Below are 25,042 nucleotides of genomic sequence, written 5' to 3'. Positions count from 1 at the left end.
GCCAAAGGGTCTTTTGCATGAGCAGGGATGGCAAGATTGAGTCACCTATCATTCTCAGATATACATAGATCTGGATAATATAATTGTGGGGAAAAACAAACCATGAAAATATCAGCCCCTATGAATTTTAACTCAGCACTTCAACATCTTGTAAGAGATTGAAACCAATTTTAATTCAGCACTAAATTTTAGACAGAGTCTTTAAAATAGATTTTGATTTTTGCTAGAGGCCTCATCTACTTTAAAATCCATGAAATAAACCCAGTATTTTCCTCTTTGTATTGACTACCAGAAAGGGGACACACATAAGAGTATTGCATGCAAACTGTTAGATTTTATTTTCATAGACATAACAGTAGTTGAAATAGTATCAGAACAGATTTAAACTAAATAACGAAAACCAAATAATTAACAAAACTCTCGTGAAATTACGTTCCTGTGAATTGCCTTGCAATGAATCTCAAATCTTCCACTCTGAATTAAACTATCATCCTGACTTAGTTACCATTTTTGTGATGACTAACAGGTTTTTCCTGACCCCTTGAATCATGGAACGAACTCTGCTAGCATGTTATGATTGATAAGAATGCAGTACAGCTCTGGCAAGAAAGCTAGGCCTGAAGTTGGGGCATCATGTATACACCCTGGGGAGGGTCTTTGGGAATGCACATCCTGGGTGGGCTGCACTCAGGAAGGGTAGAGCCAGCACGTCTGGATCTGCCATCAGTCTCTGAGAGCACTGTATGTTCATCCATCAGTCATCAAAGAGGCACCACGCATAGGCTCCATAATCTAGAGAGAGATTACTCTTTCCTCTCAAGAGCCTCAAAGCAGAGATTTCCAGCCTGCTGGGCTGATTCTAGTTTTCCAGACTGAGCTCTTAATAAATAAACATTCAGTGTTTGCACATGTTTTAACTTCTGTGACAGACAAGAATCCATGTAAAGAAGTGCTGAAGACTACATAGAATTTTTATGCCAAAGGATGAGCTCTGATTCCCATCCGCTTGTGGCAGACACAGCGGCCCCAGTCTCAGGTCTGGTTTTCTTTCAGGTTCACCTGAAGTTTTCATAGCAGTAGGTTAATCATTGACTATTAATTTTTTTAAATGCCAGGAAAAATGACGCATTCTATTGGCTTTTAAAAATCAGCCCTGTGGGACATAAAGCACAAATTTAATAAAGAAAAAAAAAGCAAAGTTCATTGAAATATTCTTGTAAGAACCAAAAGTAGCCACGATGCATGGAAATTCCTAGCAAGACGATTCTCCCGTTTACCGCTGAGAGAAAAAAATATCCTGAGCTGGCCATGTTCTTTCTCATTAAGTGTATAATAGGTCCCAAACCCCAGCACTCTTTGGAGGCATTTCTCAGGTCTGTCAGTTAAGTAAATAGGCTCATCAGAGGATCTAGCAGGCACACATAGATAGGGTAGACATGAAGTCCGTTCCCCTCGAAATCAATAGGAAGGTGGTTGTTAGAGACTTCAATTGAGTTAGGGTTTCATTTGGGGAATCTGTGGTAAATGTTCCACTACTACTGCCACAGGGGTGTAAGAAAGTATACTACAGCTGTGGCTAGATCTCTGGCACTATTAATGGTAGAGCATGCTGAGGTGTGCTACAAAAGGCTTATGCATGCTCAGAACCGGAATGCTAAGAATAAACCTGTCCACAGCTAGAGAGGGCAGCCTGACCCACAGGCTCTTTGTTTATTCCAGTAGAATATTGATTTAAAACTGGGACAAGGATTCAAAAGCCTTCTGATGCTAAATGTAAAAAATCATGCACTAAGTTGTCTAAGGAGAAATATGTTTTTTCACCCCACAAGAAATCCTTGATTAGGGATAATTGTATTAGTGATAAATATGACACAGGGAATGTCTTCCCATTCTTTTTCCTACCACAGAACTGTGGAGTTTAAAGCACAGCTCACTGCAAAACCTCACTGAGGAACAGGATATACCTGTTGCTGACACACGCCAGATCACACGAGCAATGTGCGATCTGGCCAAGAGCAACGTCTTCATGCCAAGAGCAATGAAGCCAAGTTTGCCTGAGGACCAAGGAGAGCTCCACAGCACAGAGACCCAGCATTGCTCCCTACAGCCATAAAATACTGATGCTCTCTCCTCAGCCCAAAGTTGTATCCCCAAGTACGGAGGTTAATCTATACAGTATAGTCAATGCTCACTTATCTTAATGTGCAAAACAAGAAAGTATATAGGCAGGTATGGATTGCATGATTCTGCTTTTGGAGGCAGCAGGAATCTGGTTTCTTACATCTCTGCTTATCTCGGACAACCTTCCCCTAGCTAACATTGGTTTGTGCAGCCAGTACAGAGCAGGGTAGGCTTCTTTGCTGCACATCTAGAAACAGCGAGGATAAGACTATTTTATACACACAGTGATACAGCAGAAACTTTAATCCTCATGGTATTTAAACAGTCTTTTATAAACTGCAATGCAAAACACTGAAGTGCAGTATCCCAAGAATATCGACAAACTTTTTGACAAATTCTTAAACTACAATCACAGAAACTAGAGTTATTGTAGGAGGGAAACCAATCGGGCATTATATAAGCTCTTTATGCCAGACATCTTTTCATGACTTATCTTCATATATTTGAATTTTATATAAACATATATGCACTATATATGCATATTTGCAAAATAAGTTGCATAATTTTGAAATTGCATAATTCATACTTTAGTGAAACATTCTTTTATTTTGGTACTCTTTAACCCACAGCCTCCTTAAGGGAAAAAAAACCTGTCTGTTTTAAATCTGAATCATCCCATTATTCTATGGTATTTAGTGTCACCAGTGATAATACCAACTCTTAACCGGGCCCATTCCTGCAATTAATTTCATTTTCACAGTTCCCATAAACTCCAATATGTATTCCAATATGGCTTCATTGCCAGATCTGAGCCTTATTAAAGTAATAGCATTTTTACTTTTTCTTTCTGTGAATAGAAGGATGCTGAGAATGGCTAACTTCCTACACACTGTACGTGTACAACCATCAACAACCCAGCCCTTTGTGAAAGTATTCATATATAAACACGAGTGCTGCTTGTACTGCAGTTCTTTAAAAGTGACTTGTCTCTCACTGCAGCCATTCTGTTCTGTAGAAATATAACACAATTTGTTTGTGAAAATATATGCATCTACTTTTTATTTACACATACTGGATTCTATACTATGAACTCACCTAATTTTAATTACACATCATTACCTAGCGATACAGATAACAGAGTTCCCCCATCTAAATTGTGAATACTAGCATCTCAAAAGATTTTTTCTTTTTTAAGTGAAGATAAGTTACCGCATTAAAAATAAATGAGCTATTTTTGTCAGTTGATTGGACACTGAGTACACATAATAAATCACCAAGAGCATTGTATGCTAGTCTACGTGCTAACCTTGAGCTGCAGTTTATATATTGCCTGCAATTCAGAAGACAATAAGGTATTTTACCCAATCAGCTGATCAGCTGAAGGAACTCAAAAGACTGAAATGGCTTTGAAATACACAGTCTTTTAGATATCAAATTACCTCTGGAACCTTCTACCCAGAAGTAACTCAAACAAAACCCATTTGAAATACAGCTTCAATATTCAAAAAAATCAATAATTTAAACCACAGGTTGAACATTTTTACTGCTTCCACTGCAGATTGTCGTTTTTTGAAATGAAAATGCTAATGGCACCAAAGGGGAAAGCTCCAGCCAGAAGAGATACATGTGTGCAGGCATGGATTGGCTAGAAATGCTGGTTTGCTTTCCCTCCCCCAGTTACGTTTACATAAAATCTCTTAAAATAAACAACTCTCATTTCCATGACTTAAAAAAAAATGTTTTTCTTTGTTGCACTTAATGTTTCTGTCCATGGGAGCTTAGCTATATCAAGACACTTCACTGTAAACATGCATGCTGAATGCAAATACTACATCCTCAATTATGCTATTAAGTTGCATTATTTTGAAACAGGCACTAATGTCGTGCTTTTGAATACCAGCTAGCACACTGTGAACTCTTGTTTTATAGATAGAAAATCAGGAATATAGGCGATGTTGTGTTCCAACATCTACAGCAGAAATGGGAAGCAGTCCAGCGCGTCCTGCAAAAAACAAAAAAGTATGGATGGTCCACTGCTTGCAATAAAGGCTCATTTAAGAGCAGAAATGGCTGGCTGACAAAAGACTTCTTAAAAGATAAGGAAAACACATAAGGAAGAGGCATGGTGGGAATGTGAACCCTTGAACGTAATTGAAGCAAGCTACACATGGAGGATGTCTGACACAGAAGCAAGTCTCTCCTCTGCATGAATTCGACCGTCAGACAGATTCTTAGCAGAGCTTAAAATCTGTCAGTCTCTTTGTGTAGAAACTGTTATCTTTTGGCAATTTAAACCTCACCAAATCCTTGCACTCTCTGGCACTGATTTTTTAAACTATATTAAGGGAGGAATGCAGGAAGCAAAAAACCACCCAAAAAGCAATGGAATATACATCACAAGACAGAGCTTACGTATCTACAGGTATGCAACTCCCAACACACACCAAGAACAATTTTTGTTTTGGTAGCAAAGCTTCACTGTCAATACTGAAGAGAGGGGCATAAGAAACAAGTTGTAAGATTGATGTTCTTTGGTTTATAGTTTTAATACTTTACTCTCAAATATATTCTTACTCTCTCTTTCATTCACTTTTAGAGTCTTCTCCAACCATAGGGTTAGAATAGAAAAGAAAACATAAATGATATTATGAGTGTAAAGTTGCTCAAGTAAAAAAAAAAACCTGCGTATTTGGATACATACAGTTTTATCGTGAAGTGAAGATTAAGTTTGCATTTCCAGGTTAAACTTTCTGTTTCTAGAAAAAAATCATAATATTCCCTTATGAATTTTCTGGCTGATAGATTTGTTCAATTTTAGCCCAAGATAAATGCAGATTTTTTGCATGGAATAAGAAATGACTAAAGCATAGCCATTAAAAAATGTGACAGTCAAAAACGCATACTCCAAAAATTCGGACATGGACTCCAATATTCTGCTCTCCCTAAAGGCACAAAACTTTTCTGGCTATGAAATGAAAAAGTCCATAAATGTAAGCAGAGAAATTCATCTGAGTTTAAATATATCCAGAATATAGGAACATAAGATTTTGTTTATTTATGTGTTTGAGAGCTGCATTACCTTCATGTGAAACCACCTATTCCAGGTACTCCTGGCAGTCTTTAAAATATACCTCCTACACAATAGCAGCAACCAACTGACCTTCCGAGAACACTGCTCTTGGCAGCAACAAAAACTTAAAGAGAATAATAAAAAAACAGTAGCAACTTGGAACCCAATATTCACCCTTTCCTCAATTCTTGCAAAGTTAAGGAGGAAAAACAAGCTCTTCAAATTTGTGCTGCAGTTCAGAGACTCAGGTTGTTACAGATCACCCCGGGGCAAGAGCTCCAAGCATATGCAACGACAGTGTTCGGATGAACTGCCAGCATCTCCTTCCCCTCCATGCCAGTGAGATGAACTGCCAGCATCTCCTTCCCCTCCATGCCAGTGTACCCAAAACAGGCAGTACGGGCTGGGAGCATTTTTAATTCCCCAATGAGGCACTTTGTGGCATTCAAGCCATGAATTTTGTCACCACTGACAATATTTGGATAGGTTTAGAGACGTAGACCCATATAGCACGCGTTGGCAGTAGGTTAATCTTGAAATACAAAGCATGGATACTCTTAGCAAGGCCTGCATTCAGAAAATGAAAGGGGTGTAGACTCCTGGCTCTTATCTGCTGTTGCAGCTACAGCCTGGAACGGAACTACATCCCTCAGCCGGAAGGACTGATAATTCTCTTGCCGTAGCCTCTGGATGTTTCCTCTAACGATCCCAGCAGTACTCCTATCTTGTCTGGATTGACTTTTGCTCAGCATGCTCTCAACCATGCCCCAGTCTCACACAAACACTGTATAATGCAATCAACTGCTCGAGCTAAATCAGCCGAGAGTTATAAAGCTGAGTTTCGACATATTGAAAACACTTCAATCAATGTCACTTTACTAAACCCTCTCTCTATAGCTTGATATACACATTAAATAAAAGGGTGGCAAACAGGAACCCTCCTGAACTGCACAGGGAGAGAACCATCGCGGGCAATAAACCGGAACATAACACCGACAACACGCCGACAACGGCTTCTCTGACCGTTGTTTAAGCATGAGGTTTGAAAACGGACCACGAAGATGCTTTGGGAAAGGAAGCATTAGGGACATTCGGGAAACGTTTCCATGTTTGATCGAGTCCGCGATAAAACACAGATATATGATAAGATACAGCTACAACTGCATATGAAAATATTAATACATTTTAAAAACCCATGATTTCTCAAAAAGTTGGTAATTGATGCTGTTTAACAGCAGCATTATTGCCACACATTTCTTTGGTAATACAGATTTTGATGTTGCAATAGGGCTTTACATACATACATTTACTATACCATGTGAATTACCAGAAACATACTTTTCTATGTTTGTGTGATTTATTACACCATGAATCACAATAGCATATGCCAGAAATTCCTTTTGAAGGACGTAATAAGGTAACAATTATCCTCTGAACTCCTTTCTCTGTCTTCAGAGAATAAAATGCATTAGCAACATATCCGTTCGCTGCCCCATGACAGAAAATGAAAGCAAGTGTGATGGTTGCACTGTACGCTTTCAGTTCCTGCAGTTGGCTGGTGAAGTGAGCTTTGTTCCTGAATGTGCTGTCAGAGACAAAAAGAATAGTTTCTCCAATATTTTTAAGGAATAATCCTTAAAAAACAGTAAGGAAAAATGAATTGAAGAGATTTGGTTTTGCACATGTGCAGATGGATGTGAAAAAACATACATTTAAATACCAAATGTAAATTTAAAATGTATTTTATTTGAAAGAAAATTAGGTACATAAGGCCTCCTTGTATGGTTTTAACGTGAATCAATGAATGACACCTTTTTCGTTTGATGCACCAATTCACAGAATCTGATGCAGGGGAATCATAGCATTTTATTCTGTGCAAATATACACAGAGGAGCAACATTACAAGTATTGTTATAATCCCCTGAGAAGGTTTAAGGCCTTCTACATCAACCTGTTAGTGTTCACAGCCCTGTATCAGATGACTGGCACAGTGAGAATGCTCTTAGTGTACCATGATTTTGCTCAATTATTTTTGAAGGAAAAATCATAAACAAAAATTCACAACATAGAGGGTGCTACATAAAGGCATTATTAACTGTGCAGGTGCAGGGAGGTAGAACCAGCAAGATCACAGGATAAAAATGGCTTCATTAATTCACAGAAAGTATAATTTACTCCCTCAAATTTTCTTTAAAAAAAAAAAATTTCTAGTTCTACGGGAGAAGAAACATATTTGTGGTTTCAATTAAAAAGAAAAAAATAAAATAAAATCAACAGTTTCAGCAGCAATCCGGATCTGGAATTCACTCTGTTTTCTTTTTTGTTCGAGGAAGACACTGTGCCCAAACCACATATTGCAAATGCTAAAAAGTAAAAACATGAGAACCTCTTAAACAATATATAATTTCCAAGAGTGAAAGTGGATATTAAGCTTCACTTTTGAGCAAAGTGACATCAAAACATTCTTAATAAATAAATACATATACACATACTTTCTTTGGTTTAGCTCATAAGAGAGCTGTTCTTGTGAGCTCTCTCACAAGAGAGCTGTTTTTTTCTTAGATTTTGCTGATACATAGCTCAAAATTAAATCTCGGCATCTTGTGAAGACCCAATCCTGTATTGTGCTATGCTAATTATGCAGGAAGCTTACATTTGTAATTAACTTTAAGAAAGTGCATGTACTACATTATTTTACTGTATTACAAATTTAAATTGCAGCAAATTGATGCTTTGCTGAATTGGTGTCTGTACTCCCGTACTGCCCAGCTTCTCCCTGTTTAATACTCCTAACAGTTTCCATAGGCTTTGGGTCAGAATCTGGAATCTAGATACTTTCGTTAATCATATTATAGTTATGCATAGTGCATACACATTTAATTCAGAGCATCATTATGACCTGTTCATACTCTGTCACATCTAGGGATGGACACAATGCCTAATGAGGATTCAGAATACCATATATGATGGTTATGATGGTTGGCAAGCATCCTTATTAACAGCAATACTTTCTCAACATCGACATACAAATAGAGTGTCCTGGGAAACAGTATCATTTGTGACTCCACTACACAGATCACAGTACAATAATTACCGCCATGGTCAAATTGCACAGGTTGGTGAAGTTCTTTACATGAGAATTTTGATACTCTGTGCTTATTAGTAAAAATTTTAATTATCTAAAGTCCAAATTCTGACTGAGATACGAGAAGAGCACGTGTCACTGCTTTTCTAATATTACACACTTAAACCTTATTTTATTTACAGCTTCCAGTAGCTTTCAGCTAAATTTCTCGTTGCACCCGCTGCTACGTAGCTGGAGAAGGCTAACAAACCCCTCAGTGTTCACATGACAACCTTTGTGCAAACGCATCCTTATTCTGTCATCTACTGGCAGCGTGCTTCCCAGTCATGTTCTCTGCCAGTCCTTACCAGTTTGCCAATTACACAAGCTGCTTCCCAGACATCAGACAAAAATTCCACAAGACTGCTGTGCGAGCGTACCCTAATTAACCATCAGCTTAATTAGACAATTTACTGTGTAATTAGCAGGCAATTAGTCAACACCTCTCAGATCTTATTGACTGCTGTGACAGCCTTCCTTAGTCTACACATTCCCATACGCTTCCACGACCATGATCCCAGCCCCATCCCATACGACAGCAACCCTTGCAAGGGAAGGCAAATCTTATTACATAACAAAGGAAGAGGGAGAAAAATCAATATATAGCCTGTTCATTTATTGAACTGTCTTCTAGCCAAGACTTTCTTTTTTCTAGCAATAGAAGGTCAGCTGCTAACGAAAAATCGTCCAGCTATAATGTTAGCTTACGTCTTTTTCATTTGTAATATGCTTTAGGAATATTTTTTTTAAACTCTTATATTCCACTGAATTATCAGAGAAGTCAGGCAAGCAGAAGTTAAGGAAAAAAATAATTTGTAAATTTACTTACATATTGTAGGTTTAAGTATATGGCTGACAACAGTGAAAAGGTGCTGATAGCTGCTTTTGAAACCTATAGCTAGCATTGTAATTAATTGCTTCATAGTCCAAAATGCATCAGGAAAGTCAAAGTAGATTAGCTTTAATGTATAAAAAGTCCACACTCTATAGTAATTCAACGACATTAGTGTAATTCAGTAGAAATAACTTTTTGAAGTAGTATGAAATCCTCTACACAAATCTAAAGTTGTATGCCCTTATAATACATGGTGTGAGCATGTACAATTAAAGACTATCGTAATATGTACATTAAGGGAATATTAAAAATGTGTGTTCCTTTTTCCTTTTTCTATAGACCAAAAATGGGATTTTGCAATTAGCTGCGACAAGAGCATTTTGGGTAATTCTTAAAGTAACAATTCCAAAGTTCATGGGATGGACACACTTGTCTCCTGCTGCAATTAACTCTACAAGATTTATTCACAAAAATCCTACACTTTCTGACTGAAGGATGGAGTCCCATAAAACCACAATCTCTATTATAGTAAAATATTTAGGTAATTATAAATCTCAAGAAATGTTATTTAGAATACACTCACATACATATTTGCATTAGTAATAGGTATTTTAACATAAGAACCTATCAGTTTTTTTAAACATATGGGACTTCATTCTGCTTTTGCAACAACGTCAATCAGGAGTAAATGCAATTATATCACCATGAGATTCAAAACTCGTCTCTTTGCTTTCTTAACTTCTTGTGTGGGCAAATCAGATGCTAAACACAGCCCTACCAGCTTCATTTACCAAGTGGGAACGCAAGACCTGAGATAACTCGAGCATTTAGGAGAAGCATGTTGCTTTTACATACAAGCGACACTGGTGTAACCAAAAATCCCTTGAAAAATGATTAAGCTAAAACCCTGTAAATCCATGTGTGGAAACATATGCCAGTTTAGAGCTAGTTATATCATTTCAGCTTATGTCTGCAAACTTTTTAACACAAGCTATACACTACCACATACATGCTTGACATTGACTTAAGAGCGTCCATGTAGAGTCAATTGGGACCACATTTCTGCAAACGCATTGCAAGGTTGCACGGTCCAACCGGGAATCTTTGGGCAATAGCTGTTGCCTGAGATGCTTCAGCTCTCTTATGTTTTTCTTGGTGGAGATGGGGAAAAGCACTCATTCAACAGCAGGGCTGCCATTTAACACGCACAGCTGAAGCAAGAAACAACTAGCTGGTGCCCAGGGCAGAAGGCATGGTGCGGGAAGCATGTCTTCCCCAATACATTTGCAGCCTGATAATGTTTGTGGGCAGAGGTAGGAGTCCCAAAGCGTCACCTAGACTCTTGCAGAAGCCAACATTTGACCACAGCTATCTACTTCACGTATGGATTCTGAATGTAGACCTCAGCGAAGACGCTGAACTGTAAATGAGAGCAACTGAAGCATAAAGACCACTTTTCCTTCATTCCACTTCAGTATCTCAGTAGACCTACTGAAATCTGGATTTCATTCTGGATTTTCTTATAATTAAAATGCGGAAATGAGGAAAAAAACCAAACTTGGACACATGCAATTAACCAAATGGGGAGGGGGGAAACTTAATGACTTGACAGGAAGGAAACTTTTGAATTCTATCATGGCAAAATAAATATTTCATTTTTTTCCTGATAGTCTGTGGTTATCTATTAAAGTGCACCATGACAATTCCAAAAAATAGGCAAGTTTGTCATTTATGCTAAGAGAAGTACAAAATGTTAAATAGGGCCTTATGCTGTGATTGTCTTGGATAGGCATTTTTAAAATATAACTATTGAGAAAAATATACTACAACTTTTTCTAATAAATTATTAAATAGATTAATGCCACTTAAGAAAGTTATACACAGTCGGTTGTTTTGAAGAAAGCCAAATGCTAAAGAGTCTGCAACAAATCTGAATTGAGAATGAAACTTGTGTGAAAATTCTAAATTTCAGAATTACACTTGGCAATTTCTAGCTTACATTGAAACTGCCTTTTTAGCTGAATTCCTTTCTGACACAAAATTATTTGAGGTATTGCCAAGATTACAAACAACCTTCCAAGGGCATACAAAACAGCTCCAGAAAATGATACCTGAATGATATTTTACACAAGTATGTTACATATTTGCTTTTTAGAATCCTGTTTATTCAGGATGTGATATTCAAAAATGTTGAGTACTTCAGATACATCAGAAGCTGCAGATTCTCAGCAGTTTTGGAAAATCATGCATGTGTGCTTTGTCTCTCTTTTGTTAAACATTTGCAGGTATTTTCAGAAGAATGAGGTAAATAAAGCAAAGGTAGTAAAGAGCAAAGCCGCTTCTTCAACATAAAAAGAAATATTGTTCAGATTTTTAGCCAACTGTAAAGCTTGCATACTTTTTGTTTGACTGATTGGCTAATAGTTGCGCTACGAATAGAAATCACATCTTCTCTTAAGTACTGGTCACTTCCAGAACACCACATATTATGCTGAGCAGGAATGAACACTCCTACTTTTGGCAGCTATTTTTTCTAGAAAGGCTTACGTAGCAAAACAGTCAGTATTGCAATCTTTACGCTCTTCCGAATTTCACTGGAAGTGCTTCTCAGTTATGCCACTCAAAGTGCACAATGAGCTTCACTAAAATATGCAACAGTTTTCAAATTAAAAACTACCTAAAAGACTGGTTTACAAGTCTTTTATATATAAGCTCCCTAAAATATTCAAGCTCAAGGTTAATGATGAAATTTACACTCTGTATATGTTAGTGCACTGTTGCTCTACTCTTTTAAACGATTGGTTCTGGAAGAAAAAGACATGAAAAAGAAATGATCTCTAAATACCGTGTGAAAAACAAACAGATGAACGGAAAACGAATCCTTAGACAACTACATAATTGAGGAACCTGTAGCCTACCAAGAACCAGTTTTGCACATATACCTAGTTTTATCTCTGATGGCCAGCTTTGTGTGCAGCTTTGAGGAAGATATGTCATTGCTGACTTAAAGCCTCTATGGAACTTATGAAATGAGCTCAAGAACCATAAGACATCAAAGTTACAGCCAAGCTTACTCTGCTCCATGAGGGTGAATGGAAGGAAAAGAGAAAATATGGAAAGCAACTTGCTGATCCTCTGTTTGGAAAAATGCATTCTTTAGCATGGATGAGGTTTACTGACTCAATGCCCACACCCCCGCATGACAGATCCCTCTTTGTCTTCCACTGATGAGTTGTCACGTTGTGCTCCACGCCTTGAGATAACAGACTTCTCCATGAGAGACTCTGTGCTGCGGCTCTCATTGCAGAAGAAATGCAGCATTTCTGCGACATTTAATGCTACAGGAAGAGTGGGACTACACATTTGCCCAGAGGCTTAATTTTTATCATGAACTTGTAAAAAGTTTTTAATTTCTAAAGTAATAAATACAATCACAAAGAGAGAGAGAGAGACTTTTTACAGATAGTTGTTAAACTCTTGCTTTAAAAATGCAGTTCATTATCTTCAACATTCAAAGTATTAATTGGCCAAAATAACCAGACTTAGTAATGGTAAAAACAGATTATTAAAATGGTCCGAGCTACCTCACTTGTAAATTCATTGATGCCAAGAAGCACGCCTGCAACAATTTCAGGCATACATCTACTTGGTGCAGACTTCAGCTGTGGTAGGAAGGGACTTGGCTTATCAATAATGACTTGGTTAAAGCTCTCAATCCGGGACTCTTTGGCCTCTCTGCTTTCACTATGTCGTTCAAGCTGTGCTACCTCTCTCCAGACTGGGATTCCTCCAGGGTGAAGATGTGCCAAGCCCCTACAGCCCCAGGTGTATGGACTGAGGAGAAAGAATGGTCAAATGCAGTCCTCTCCAGTTCCTCAGACAGCAATTTTGAAGCTATTAAAGTTATTAGCATTTAAAGAGAGCCTCCAAGCTTCTTTATACTTGGGGTAGGGTAAAACTAAGTAGAGATGAGATCTGGCCCTTAAGTTGAACATATCAGAGAAATACTTTTTCTTGAGGAATAAGGAGGAAAATCTGTTTTCCTGCCACTTACGCAGATTCACAGAATGATTTGTTCCTTTTTTGTAGCCAAATAACACATTTTCTGTATAAAAATATTCAAGTAAAATACAATGTCATAGCTACAGCATTTAAAAAAATAATTACATTCTATTGCATTTCCCTATAATAGTCTTTTACCTCCCCTGTTAAACTTCGCTAATTTTAGGCAGTGATCTAAAAAATGTAAAAATTGGGGAACAATAAAGCTGGCATTTTGTATTAAAATTCTTTCAGAAATATGGAACAAAATAAGGTACGTAAAGAACTCATAAGAGTATTAAGACCAATAATAATCATTTTAACATTTGTAAAAAAAAAAATTAATTCAACTCACAGAGCTTTGTATGCTAAGGAATCCTGTAAAATGCCCATTTTTCTGTTCAAAAAATGTAGTTAATAGAAGTTGTCTGATGTTATTTAGTAGAAAGGCAAACAGTCCTTTTTATATTTGACATTAACAATCTGATCATTTGTCTCCCCAAAGAAAGCCCATACAGCTTTCATACAGACCACACAATAAAGAATAGTAATATTTCTGTTTACTGAGATATCAACTGGCATTTCGTTGCAAGTCAATGGTCTATCTTTGCTACAGCATACTAGACCTCAATCTGGCATCTACAAATGTCAAGAGTATAAAAAAAAATTATAGGATGGAAATCAAAAGCATGTTCTAAATTCCTAAAAAACGAAACAAAGTTCACCTAAACATATTTCCTGCAGAAATCAGTACAATATTCAGCTGTCAATCTTGAAAAACAATGAGGGAGCGATGCTGTCAGTAGGACAGGATAATAACATTTCAAGCAGATGTTCAGGCAGGGCTCTAATTCTCACTGAACTCCCTTGGTAAGCATTTAATTTCTTTATCATATGCAAGCTAGGCAAACTGTACTTCATCAAAACTGTATTGTGAAATATTAATATTTCATATTATAGCAAAACTCCATAGAATAACCTTTGTCATATTAAGAACATCAGAATTTCAAATGTCATGGTTCTGCATTTTAATGCATCTTAAATAGCTTTTTGGCTTGGCACCATAAATTATAACTGGTTTAATCTAAATTACTATGCTGTAATATCATACAAAAATATACATTTTGTAATACAGATTCACTTCTGTGAAATACTAATGTTATGGAAAACAATGCGTCATTGTACCATGATTTTTTACCACCTTCAATTATGGAGTGAGGTGCACACAGTGCAAATGTACAGAGAAAGAACTAGTTGGAGCCTGAATATGTATATTGTAATAACAGCACATAGAAATGCAATATATCCTGGGTAAATTAATTAATTCTCTACAAGCAATGGTTTTAATTTAGAAATGGTTCTGAAAATATATTGTAAAATCTACATCAGTGAATTGTATAAACACATATTATGACTAGAAAGTTTTCTCCTCTATGGTTTAGTTCAAATTTAATCTAGTTTTAATTGTAGCTTTGTTTTTAAAATCATCCATGCAACTTGCTCTATATATGATGAAAAAAAAAATTAAAGATTAAAAATGAAGTTAGTCTGCATGTTGATTTCTGCCGGTTCTCGTAATAAAGGCAACTGTTTCCACATTATTGAAAGTGACAGCATCACAAATCAATGCATGTCAAAACAGAATAAAGACAGATGTATCTGATTAATCAGAATTAAATTTTAGAACTGAAGGAAGCATCTAAAAATCAAAGCAAACATTTCTGCTATTCCAGTCGTTTTTTTCCTCTTTCTAAGCAGCCCATACAATGCTGTGAGAGAACAACAAAGCCTGAATTCAGTTGATAAAACCAAAATTTCTGCTATAAACTTCTCACCGTGGTAATGGATATGGTATAGAGATGTGCACACTTCATATAACCTCTGACATATTTTGATACTATGTTTATACAAACTTTCTGATTACCGGTTTTAATGCAAATTTTGTGTACTAAACAATACTCATTAATAAATTCTAAGCAAATAAACCAGCTCAGTATAACACTTCTTCTAAAAACTCCCACTCATAGTTATTTGTTTAATTAATGCAGTATCTCTCATTCTGCAGGGTAGTTTTCTGTTCATCTAAGCTCTAAAAGAGGTAATAGTTGGTATTCATTTATTGTGGACTCTATGATATGCAGCTCCCCCATTTCCCATCAATAGCTTGCCAACAGAATTTACAAATAACACGTTGCGGCACAGAGTTATCTGAATAAGACAGAAATACTATTTGAACCAACAAAGCAATGAGCTATTGATACTGCAGTCAAAAAGTGAAGACATGAATGTAGGAAAAGGTGTGTGAAGGGGTATTTTTATTCTGCTAGCTTTAGTCTTTCCTAGTGACAGTCCATTTTAAAAGCAGCTGTCCTCATTTCTGGAAGAAATCAAATCTACTTGATACTAAAGCAGCTCTGCAAAGATGTTTAATTTGGTAAATAAAATTCTACAAGTCACTATCCTCCTCACAGATAACTACAGACACATATAGGTACAGTACCCTGTAATTAATATTTGTATTATACTATAATATCCAGTACCTTCTAAAATATTTAGAGTGCAGCATACTTAAAGGTATAAATACTCTGAAAGAATTTCAGCTATTTCTCATGTTAGCTTTTTTTACGTTTCAACAATAGCACAGTAGTATGCAAGAACAAACTTTTGCTGAATCACTCAGAGTTGAAATCTTCACCCTACAAACAGAAAACGCTACACAGGTTGTCATGAAGGCAATTATGCAGCAAAGCATGTGGGTGTTTGACCAGGGAGTGAGCACGGCACGGAACAGTTAGTGCGATGCAACTCCCTCTGTGGCAACATGTGATGCTTTCAAGGTGAGGCCAAGACAGATGAGGGTTGGGAAGACTGGAGGAGTAAATTATGGTCCAGGGACTAGAACCGCAGCACTGCTATCCAATAGTTCCCCTATACAAGAAAGTATGGCCTCGCATGGGCTGTAGGGATCCCTAGCCTAGCATTTTAGAAGTTTCCTGTGCTAGGTAGTGAAAGAGGGAAAAGGAGAAGAAGTTCATATGAAATGAATCCTTTGTCTTGTGAGAATCACAGCTCTCCAGCCTAAGTCCTTTTTATCTCTGTCCTTGGACCTCCTTCTTCCAAGATTTATCCTGCCTTTCTCTCTGATCTCATTCCATCACACAGTAGTTAATGCACAGATATCTGTGGTTAGGCTGTATATGCTTTTCATTAGCTACATGTCACTCAAATTTAGCCTGCGTCAGTCACTTTGCTGAAGTGCCAAAGGATGCCCATGGTCAATAGGGAAGTCACTGGTTTCCCTATCAGTGACTGAACACAGTGGTGAATTCAGTAATCGGCTCTGGAAAAGGGAGCATTTCTCCTGCTGCTAAACTCCCCATTGCCACACAGGCAGTTTACACTTGGCCTTTAACTATTGCAAATAAGAAGGAAGCCTACAAGTTAAATCTAACCAGGACAGATAAAATGAGGAGACAAGAGGGATGAACACGGAATCCTGCTTGTATCACGCACAATCAAGGCTGAAGCGGAGGAGCTTCAGCTGCCAAAAACTGGGTCTAGCGAGCGACCTTCCTCCAAGAAGCTGTTCCACTCTTGGGAACTGTACTGTCTGGGGAGCAGCTCTGCCTCCTCCCACTGACTCTGCAGGCTTAGATCAGGAAACCTTTGTGTCTGGTCCTGCTACGCAGTTAGCTGTGACTAGCTGGGCAGGACAGCTCAGTCTGAAATCTCTACTTCCATAGGTACCGCACCCAAGAGAGCATTCTGCTCCCTGCTGAACACTGGACAAGATTTATGACTACATAATCAGAAGCTAAGTTTTAAAAAAAGAAAAGTTAGCGCATTATGCCAACCTGTATTATTCCAAACTCTTTACCGACTCCTTGTTCTAGCATTAAGTCAACAAGAGCAGTCTTTGTGTAGTACTCATTGTTCACATAAGAGCTGGTGTACCTCATTGAGCTTTTCTTCCCATTTGAAATATTTATTTTTGTAGCATTAATTACCATGTTACTATTATAAATAAAAGCAATTTTATTTCTGCAGCACATTGCAGCCAAGCATCTCAAATCACGTCACAAATACTACGGCTTACCACCTGTGGGAAGTGCACTGCTGCGAAGAATACAATAGTAGAAAAACTAGGTAGTACTTGGGTGGGACACAGTCCTACTGCACAGCAATATATGATTCAAGAGTTTAGGCACCAGAGAAAGACTACCGCCTTCTACTGAACTTTAGAAGAAAGCTTAGCTAGAAATAATGATCACTGGACTAGAATTCATCCAAAGCACTTTTCTGAACTTTTTATCTTTAAGATAAATACTACCTGCAAAATTTTGCATCTTATTGCAACAAATATAAAAAAAAATTGTGAAAATACAGCCATTTAAGATACTTGCTTTCAGCAATCCTCTCACTTGAAAGATCTCCATCCGAGTCACACCTCCAGAGCGTGGCATCCAGTGGAACACGTTGCAGTTGCCATTTGAGAAATGACTGAGAGTCTGCTGCTTAGTGGAGTACCAACATCACTTCCTACAGCATGCATGCCTTTCCTTCTGAACTCCCACCCAAGCTGGAACTCAGCCAGTGTCTGTTTAGCTCTTGAGATACACAGTAATCAACGTGCAGTCTGGCAGGACTGTGAGCCTACCAGCAATAAAACTGATAAATAAATAAATCTCAGTACTTACTATGAGTTGCCTTTAGCCTAGGCACTGAATAATTACAGCTCATGGTATGTTATACACATAAGTCAGTTGTAAACATACTTGGATGACATTTATGTCCTAAAAAGTGTTTTAATAAGAAACCCTGTGAAGTAGATTGGAATCTCCATTGCAATCCAGAGGAGCGCTTACTTCCTTAGAGCTGCTTCAGGTATAAGTGACAGCAGAAGCCAGTCCGACATATTTTGCAGTATGCTGTAGTAATACAGCGCTTTGTCCTTAGACCTTCCTCATATTAGAGGGCCACTCTCTGTAGTTAATTCACTTATGGTTCTTACCCACGTAGAGGTGGCAGAGTAACAAATCCACCTTTTCTCTCCTGCCAAGGTCTCCATCCATCAGTACACTTTTACATCCCATCTCTGAACCAAGAATAAAAGCTCCTTGTTTCCAGATTAATCTCAAAAGCTCTCTTCAGCCCGTGCTACTGTTTGTCACTGGTTGACAACACATTACCATTATTCACACTGTTACTCAGGCCTATACCCAAGGATTTACCTTTGATCCTCTTCCTCTCCCCACAAGTCAAACTGTATCTACATCCCAGCCCAAATCCGGTTCCTTTTCTCTGCAATACATTTATCAAAACTGTTGTTTTCTACCAAAACTGTTGTTTTCTTTCACTGTCTAAACTTCTTGCTCTGTCTTATTTTGCCATTTTGAATGTAGTAACAGGAAACCCATCCTGAATGCAATTCTCAGGTCAAACAAGCAATTACACACTTTAAATCTACACAAAATGCTTTATTTTAGGTGCCACACTGAGCCGTAGCCTTCAAGACTTCATTCTAACCCCCTCCTCTTCCACTACATGTTACTGAAGGTTTATGTCACTGTACTACTTATGTCACTGTACTTCAGCACAGCTACTCTTCCCTTCATAGGTTTGTTTTATGTTGCCTCCATCTTTCTCTTCCACTACACACCCAGCCTCAAGCTTACACCCACATTATCACATTGCAACTGCAACTCAATTTCAATGGCTTATCTCGGCAGTCCTTGGCACAGAAGCCGCCTTTCAGGAGTTGCTTGATAAAGCTGTTACTCATTCCCTTTGCATTCTGATCCCTCACAGAAAACATTTTCACTGCAATATTTAACAAAAAGGACTATTAACCTTACTAGTTGGCTAATACTAAAAGGTTGGGGAATAAAAGGGAAGAATGTAACAGCAAACAAACCCAGAAATTGTGTCACCTTTACACCGCACTGTTGGAACCTCCCAGACTAGCTGACCTACACAATGTATCATACCCTTCCCTGCTATCTTTATGCTAGCTAGATTTCATAGTGCCAGTCCCAAAAATTCAGATTTTTCAAATATACAAAGAAATGGTTACATGCTAAATATACGTTAAAATATTTCCTTACCTTATCCAGGGAGAATGTTTTAGTGACAGCAAAGCCCCATCCAGCTTCGAAAGCTCTTCGAATCATTGAAGAACTAGTAGTAGGGGTTGCACTGGCAAGGCCAAAAGGATTCGGGAACTTCAGTCCAGCCATTTCTACACTGATGTCTACTAAATCGATAGGAGTATAGAAGAGTGGTAGTTCTGGAACAGTGGAAACTGCAACACCATGTAAGGACTGTAAAAAACAAACAAAAATCACAAAAATTTTTGCCGATTCATTTGTATATAATTCATTATTAACCCTGGTAAGGGAATAGTTCATATATAATAACCCAAAGTTTAACTATTCTATTATGTGTTCAGACTTGCAAATCAGCAAAACATGCAAATACTTGCATATGTAACATCTTCTGTCCAAATAGTATTCATGCTGAAATATTATGCCATGCTGGAAATAACTGAATAGTAATAATAATAATAATAATAATAATAATAATAATAATGAAACAGTTATGTCACATCCTGTACTGCTAGCCTGGTTCAGTCCAAAGATTTGTTCAGCCATTCTGAACAGCCAGTTCTGTTCCCTACAGCAGCCAGCAGCAGTGAGATTGAAAAAAAAAAACCCAGGGTATGCACAGACAGACCCTTTCTAGTTTTCTTCCCAGGTGCCAATCTATCAAAAGTGTAGGGACTTGTGAAAAATGAGGGAAGGCATCCATGTGCAGGATCATTCAGCCCTAACTCAATATATTTTGAACTCCTGCACCTTTTTTCCCACCTTTTAAAGATTTTATCTAGCTTACACAATGGGATACAAATCAATATATGCAAAACTATTATTGTTTTAATATTTAATTTTATTAATATGAATACTTTAAGGGTGACAAAAATTAGACTCTGCTTTGGGATCAAAGAAGAACATACACATTATGGCTGTGACACCACAGTCACTTTTGTTTTCATTTTAAAGACAGCCTTTTCTCTGGAGAGTCAGTGAAAAACTTTCAATGTAAATGCTGCATCTAATACTGTAAAAACTGTAGAGAAAATTTTTTTCCATGTATGGATACTGAACAGCATCGTAATCAGGCTGTGGTAGGTAGAATTAAAATCTTTGCTCACTCGGATGGTTGACTCAGTAAAATCACAAAGAAATAAAGCAGGAATTTCTAACACAGAGAAGCTCTACACAGCCTGTGTTCCTACTAAGTCCTAGCATAAGATCACAGCAGTTTCTTCTATCCTTAAAATGAAGATTTCTTCAGCAGGACAAAAAGAACCACTGCTGGAGGTGTGGGGAAGATTTTCTGTAATAGAGTAAAAACCTCAGCCACTTACAAATTGCTGCCTTTTCGGTTGTGTGTTTTTTTTTTTTAAAGGAACTTATTTACCCCATTTTAACCTGTGAAAACTAATAAGCATGGATGGGATGAGGGGTTTCTTTGTTTGTTTTAGTGCCTTTTGTTTCCTAGGCTGGTTCAAAACCTGAGAGTTCACATGTCTGTTTTGTTTTGGGACTGCCTGGATTCATGTCTCAGATTCTGACCGCAGATCTTTGATTCCTTGGACAGAGAGGATACATTTGGGGGCCAAATTTTCTGACGGCTTAAAAGCACTGAAAGTAGTGGAATTGTCCTAGCTTGAATGATGCGAACCTGAACGCGTCCTTAATGGTGGACATTTTGAGAAAAGCTAATTTTTAAAGATCCCTAACACATGGGACCAAACTCCCTTCAGTATCACGACCTCTCCCAGGTAGCAGCCGATGCAGCCACACTTTATAAGAAGCCCGACATCCCCGATTCCTCCCTCCTGAGTGCTCACTGCTCCCTGCAGGTCATCCTGCACAGGGCTGCTTTCCTACACCAGAAGAATCTGAGTTCTTAGACGACTAAACAGCCCAACACTCTACATCTCAAAAGCTTTTGTTAACTGACAAATCAAAGAAAAAGAAAAGAAAAATGAAGTATTGTCTTTTGATTATTTTGGGTTTGATTTCATTCTTTTAACTATTTTTTAGTGTTTCTTAACTAAAATGTCATCAGCTAAATGTTGTTTGCTGTGCCAAAACAGAACTTCCTGGATCACATGACTGAAATTAAAGCATTTTTAAAATGTTAGCACTTTTTGTCTCCTACAATATTTGGGAGTGGGGAAGTCTGCTGAAACCAACACTGATATACTGAACTCTTACACTGAACTCTTTGATTTTGGTTCTGTAAGAATGACAGCAAAGAAAGACTTATGGAAAGGTTTTTGGCCAGTTCCACTCTATGTGCACATGTGAGTAATAAACCTAATTTTCCGTTTTGAAAGCCGTTATTTGTTAATTCATTTGCTCTCCAGAATTGTTCAAATGTTCTCTGTGAATATATTTCAGTCTGTGGATCACTCATGAACTATTCATTGCTTGTATAACCGTAAATATTAATTACTATAGACAGACAGACAGATTAAGTGCTTAATATGCAGCTTAGGTTACATTGTACTGTTTCTTTTCGCAAGCAGGACAATTTAATCTCTAAAAGGTGTTCTCACCTACAACGAGCATTGCTTGAAAGTGGTTCTTAACTAGAGACCCAAAATGAGCTTTCTGTGATAAAATGGAAAACAAATCCTATACAAGACAAAAAAATAAAATCCACTAGAGCAGTGAAAGACTTTGGAACCAGGTGGTTGAATACACCCATGCAAAAATAGGCCTTGCCTCCTGCATGCTATCAGGTTTATGGAGGCTTATGCCATCAAACTGGTCATAAGCAGCTTCCCAAACATATGCAAACAGGCCTATTCTTCCTGCCAAACTTCCCTCACAAAGAGCAAAACCACAAACAATTCCACCCAGACACACCCGAGCACCACAAGATGTGCCTACCGGTTTGTTAATGATGAGGTGACCCAGGTGGAGGTGGCAGGGGGAGGAGAAAAAAAGGTTTCAATGGAATAAACCAAGTCTTTAAAAACACACAGGGGCAGGATGCAGCTGAAGGTTCAGTAGCCAGCGGCTATACATCCTCGCAGATTTATCTCCCTCCTTCCTATCACTTCCCTTTTTGCTCTATTTATTTTTTGCTGGTTTCTCCTTTCAGCACAATGCTTATAAAAGAAATAAATTTACTAAGCCCTGATGTGCTGTTTTCTACAAAGCAAAACTTTTGGCAAACTAAAATGTTTTATAGCTTCCTGAAAGCAAAATCATCTTTATAATGAAGGATTTCCCTGACATTGCACAAACAAATAGGAAAAGAAAACCTGCAGGCAAGGGTTTATTTACAATAACTCTTCTCTTGATTTTTAAAAATAGAGGACAAGAAGTCCTCTAATTTGATGCCAACCAGCTGAGCTAACAATGTTGCAGGTACTTATTGTTCCAGTCACAGCAATTTTTTGGATACTGGAAGAGGGTGGTGAAAAATCCCCAGCACGCTGCATGTGGTGGCCCTACCTTACTCTAACCAGGATATGCCTAGAGGCAAAAGCAGCACAGACTGTAGCGCAGGGCTGAGACACAGGAGCTCAGCTTTAGCCCTGATACAATTTGTGACATTCATTTTCTTTAGATGGAGAAAATTCTTAACCACAGCGATATGGTCTAACTCCATTTTCGGGCCTTTAACAAAGATAGACTGTGAAAGTGAGTAGTTGTATTACTGTTATTTTTCACAGGGAGCCTTCTCTACAAATCCTACTGCCTGGAAGAGTTTTCCTGAATACTTTCATCTCACTCCTGCTTTCTCTATTTTTAAGTCTGATCTTAAAAGATCTCTTTTCTCCCTTGCATGTGCTTCTTGAACCCTCTCTCCGATTATCCATTATTTAACTTTGTTAAATACGTTTAAATTTTGTTAAATATGTTTATGTACAATCTCAGAATGGTTGTGGAAGGGATGCCTGGGGACCGTCTAGTCAAACACCCCTGCTCAAAGCAGGGTCAACTAGAGCAGGTTGCTCAGGGCTCCGTCCACCTGGACAGAGATTTTCTAAGCTCCTTTCTGGCCTTCTATTTCTGGAAGAGACATATTGCTTACTCAGTGGTAACCAACTAAAATACCAGCTTTCCTGCATTTGCATTTAGTCCACCTTTTTGCAAATGGTACTTTGTTACTCGTCTCCATGCTAGTGCTTCATATGTTGTTCTAGCTAAACAAAGGGACGTTCCATTTTTCCTTTGGTTATCCTGAAAAGAAGCAGACAACATAACTAACGGCTTCAAAGACAAGCTTCCTGGGAACCACCCATCTCTGGTATTGATTACGAAATAATATACATTCATGCATGCTCGAGGAATATATGAGAATAGTCAACCTTCATAAAAGAACCAACAACTACACTCTTCAGATACAAAGCCCATATATTTTTTGACAGCATAGATAAAGAAAAAAATAGCAAATATACAATACTGGTTCAAAATAACACAGTGATGTTCTCAAAATTCATATTGAATAGCGTCTCAGTAAAGTGCAATTTGTATCAGTTGGATCCAGCCCTCTATTCTGTAAGTGTTTCATGTACATTTCAGCCTAGCAAAAAGATAAAAGAAACTGTCCACACTGGGGAGATTACAGTAAAGAAAAAAATAGATTTAAATAAAAGAAAACTTATTGTGAACCAGAGAGGAAAAGTCACTTTTTAAGAGGGATTTTAGTGAGAAGAAGATGGCGGCTTGACTGCCACATATGGGAAAACGCTCCCCAGGTAAGTGTATGAATAGAGCAGGAGTGAAACATCAAGGCTGGCACAGTGGTCCAGGAAGAAAATACTGGAAGAATTGCGATGCAAGAGCTGTCTTTGCTGTCAAGGCAGGCATAGAAAATTAGAAGTTAGTCCCACAATAATTGTGAATTACCCTGAATATAACTATTATATTATTAAATCCCATTCACTGATCAAAAAGAAATGAATGGTAACTGAGGCATAGAAGAGAAGAGCAGCCTATATTGCTTCTACACAAGATCATAAAGCCACTGTTGGACAAAAGTGAGGGCCATTACAATCCCCAGACTAAATAAATCACCAAGATGAAATTTTTACGTCATTCATGGAATAACAAAAAAGGTTGAATCCTGAAAAAATGTTGTGAATAACAGATAGTTGCCTGAATTTGGCTGATTCTGTTTGGATCTCTAATCACTTGCAAAGAACGGTTCTAGGAAGACTCACTGTATTTTCTAACAGGTTCTACTACAACTATCCTTAGTTAGGCTTTGACTGGTCATGTTTATAGAAACTAACCTGACACAGCTGCAGGCAATAATTTCTGAGATGAACCTATGCTTCATATAGTGGGAGGAATATGTTAAGAGGCAGGAGATATTTAGGCAACTAATGATGGAAAGTTGCCAGCATAAGAGCAGCCAAGAAGCTTCTGTAAATAACTCCCAGTTTTGAACATAAGGCATTTCTGCTGGAGAGTCCTTGAGTCTGGATCTCATGCTTCACTTGACCATGTGCCAGAGCTTGCAACGACTGGAGTTTCAGGGCACATATCAGGCCCATCTGTTTGCTTAGCCTTTTGCCTGGAGTAGGTTGGGATACCAGCAGCGTGCCATTCAAACAGCGCATTCTGCAAGCAGTCGGGACGGTGGGTTTGAGTTTCAGTCTTTGACATGGTCTTGGGTTGGTTGAGAAATCCTATGGAATAGTTTTATTTTGCTAAAGGCTGACTGCATTATTTATAGATCCTAGTGCTGAGAATAGTTGGTGATTTTGGAAATGGCTACCTCTTCCTGTAACTAAAATGCAAATGGATAGATGGTATCAATG

The 25,042-nt window shown here is 37.9% G+C and overlaps 1 protein-coding gene across 5 annotated transcripts in view; it reads right to left on the bottom strand.

The window, feature by feature from the left end:
• The window catches only part of DPYD (dihydropyrimidine dehydrogenase), a 369,002-nt gene that overhangs the window by 156,923 nt on the left and 187,037 nt on the right, over positions 1 to 25,042 (bottom strand). For all 5 annotated transcript variants that reach the window (XM_075508301.1, XM_075508306.1, XM_075508302.1 and 2 more), the window contains one exon: positions 19,296 to 19,511. In XM_075508301.1, coding sequence (XP_075364416.1) covers positions 19,296 to 19,511 — 216 coding nt within the window. The remainder of the gene's footprint in view (positions 1 to 19,295; positions 19,512 to 25,042) is intronic.

The sequence above is a fragment of the Mycteria americana genome, chromosome 7, assembly GCF_035582795.1.
Source record: "Mycteria americana isolate JAX WOST 10 ecotype Jacksonville Zoo and Gardens chromosome 7, USCA_MyAme_1.0, whole genome shotgun sequence".
Classification (NCBI taxonomy): domain Eukaryota; kingdom Metazoa; phylum Chordata; class Aves; order Ciconiiformes; family Ciconiidae; genus Mycteria; species Mycteria americana.
This window is presented reverse-complemented; position numbering and strand designations above follow the sequence as displayed.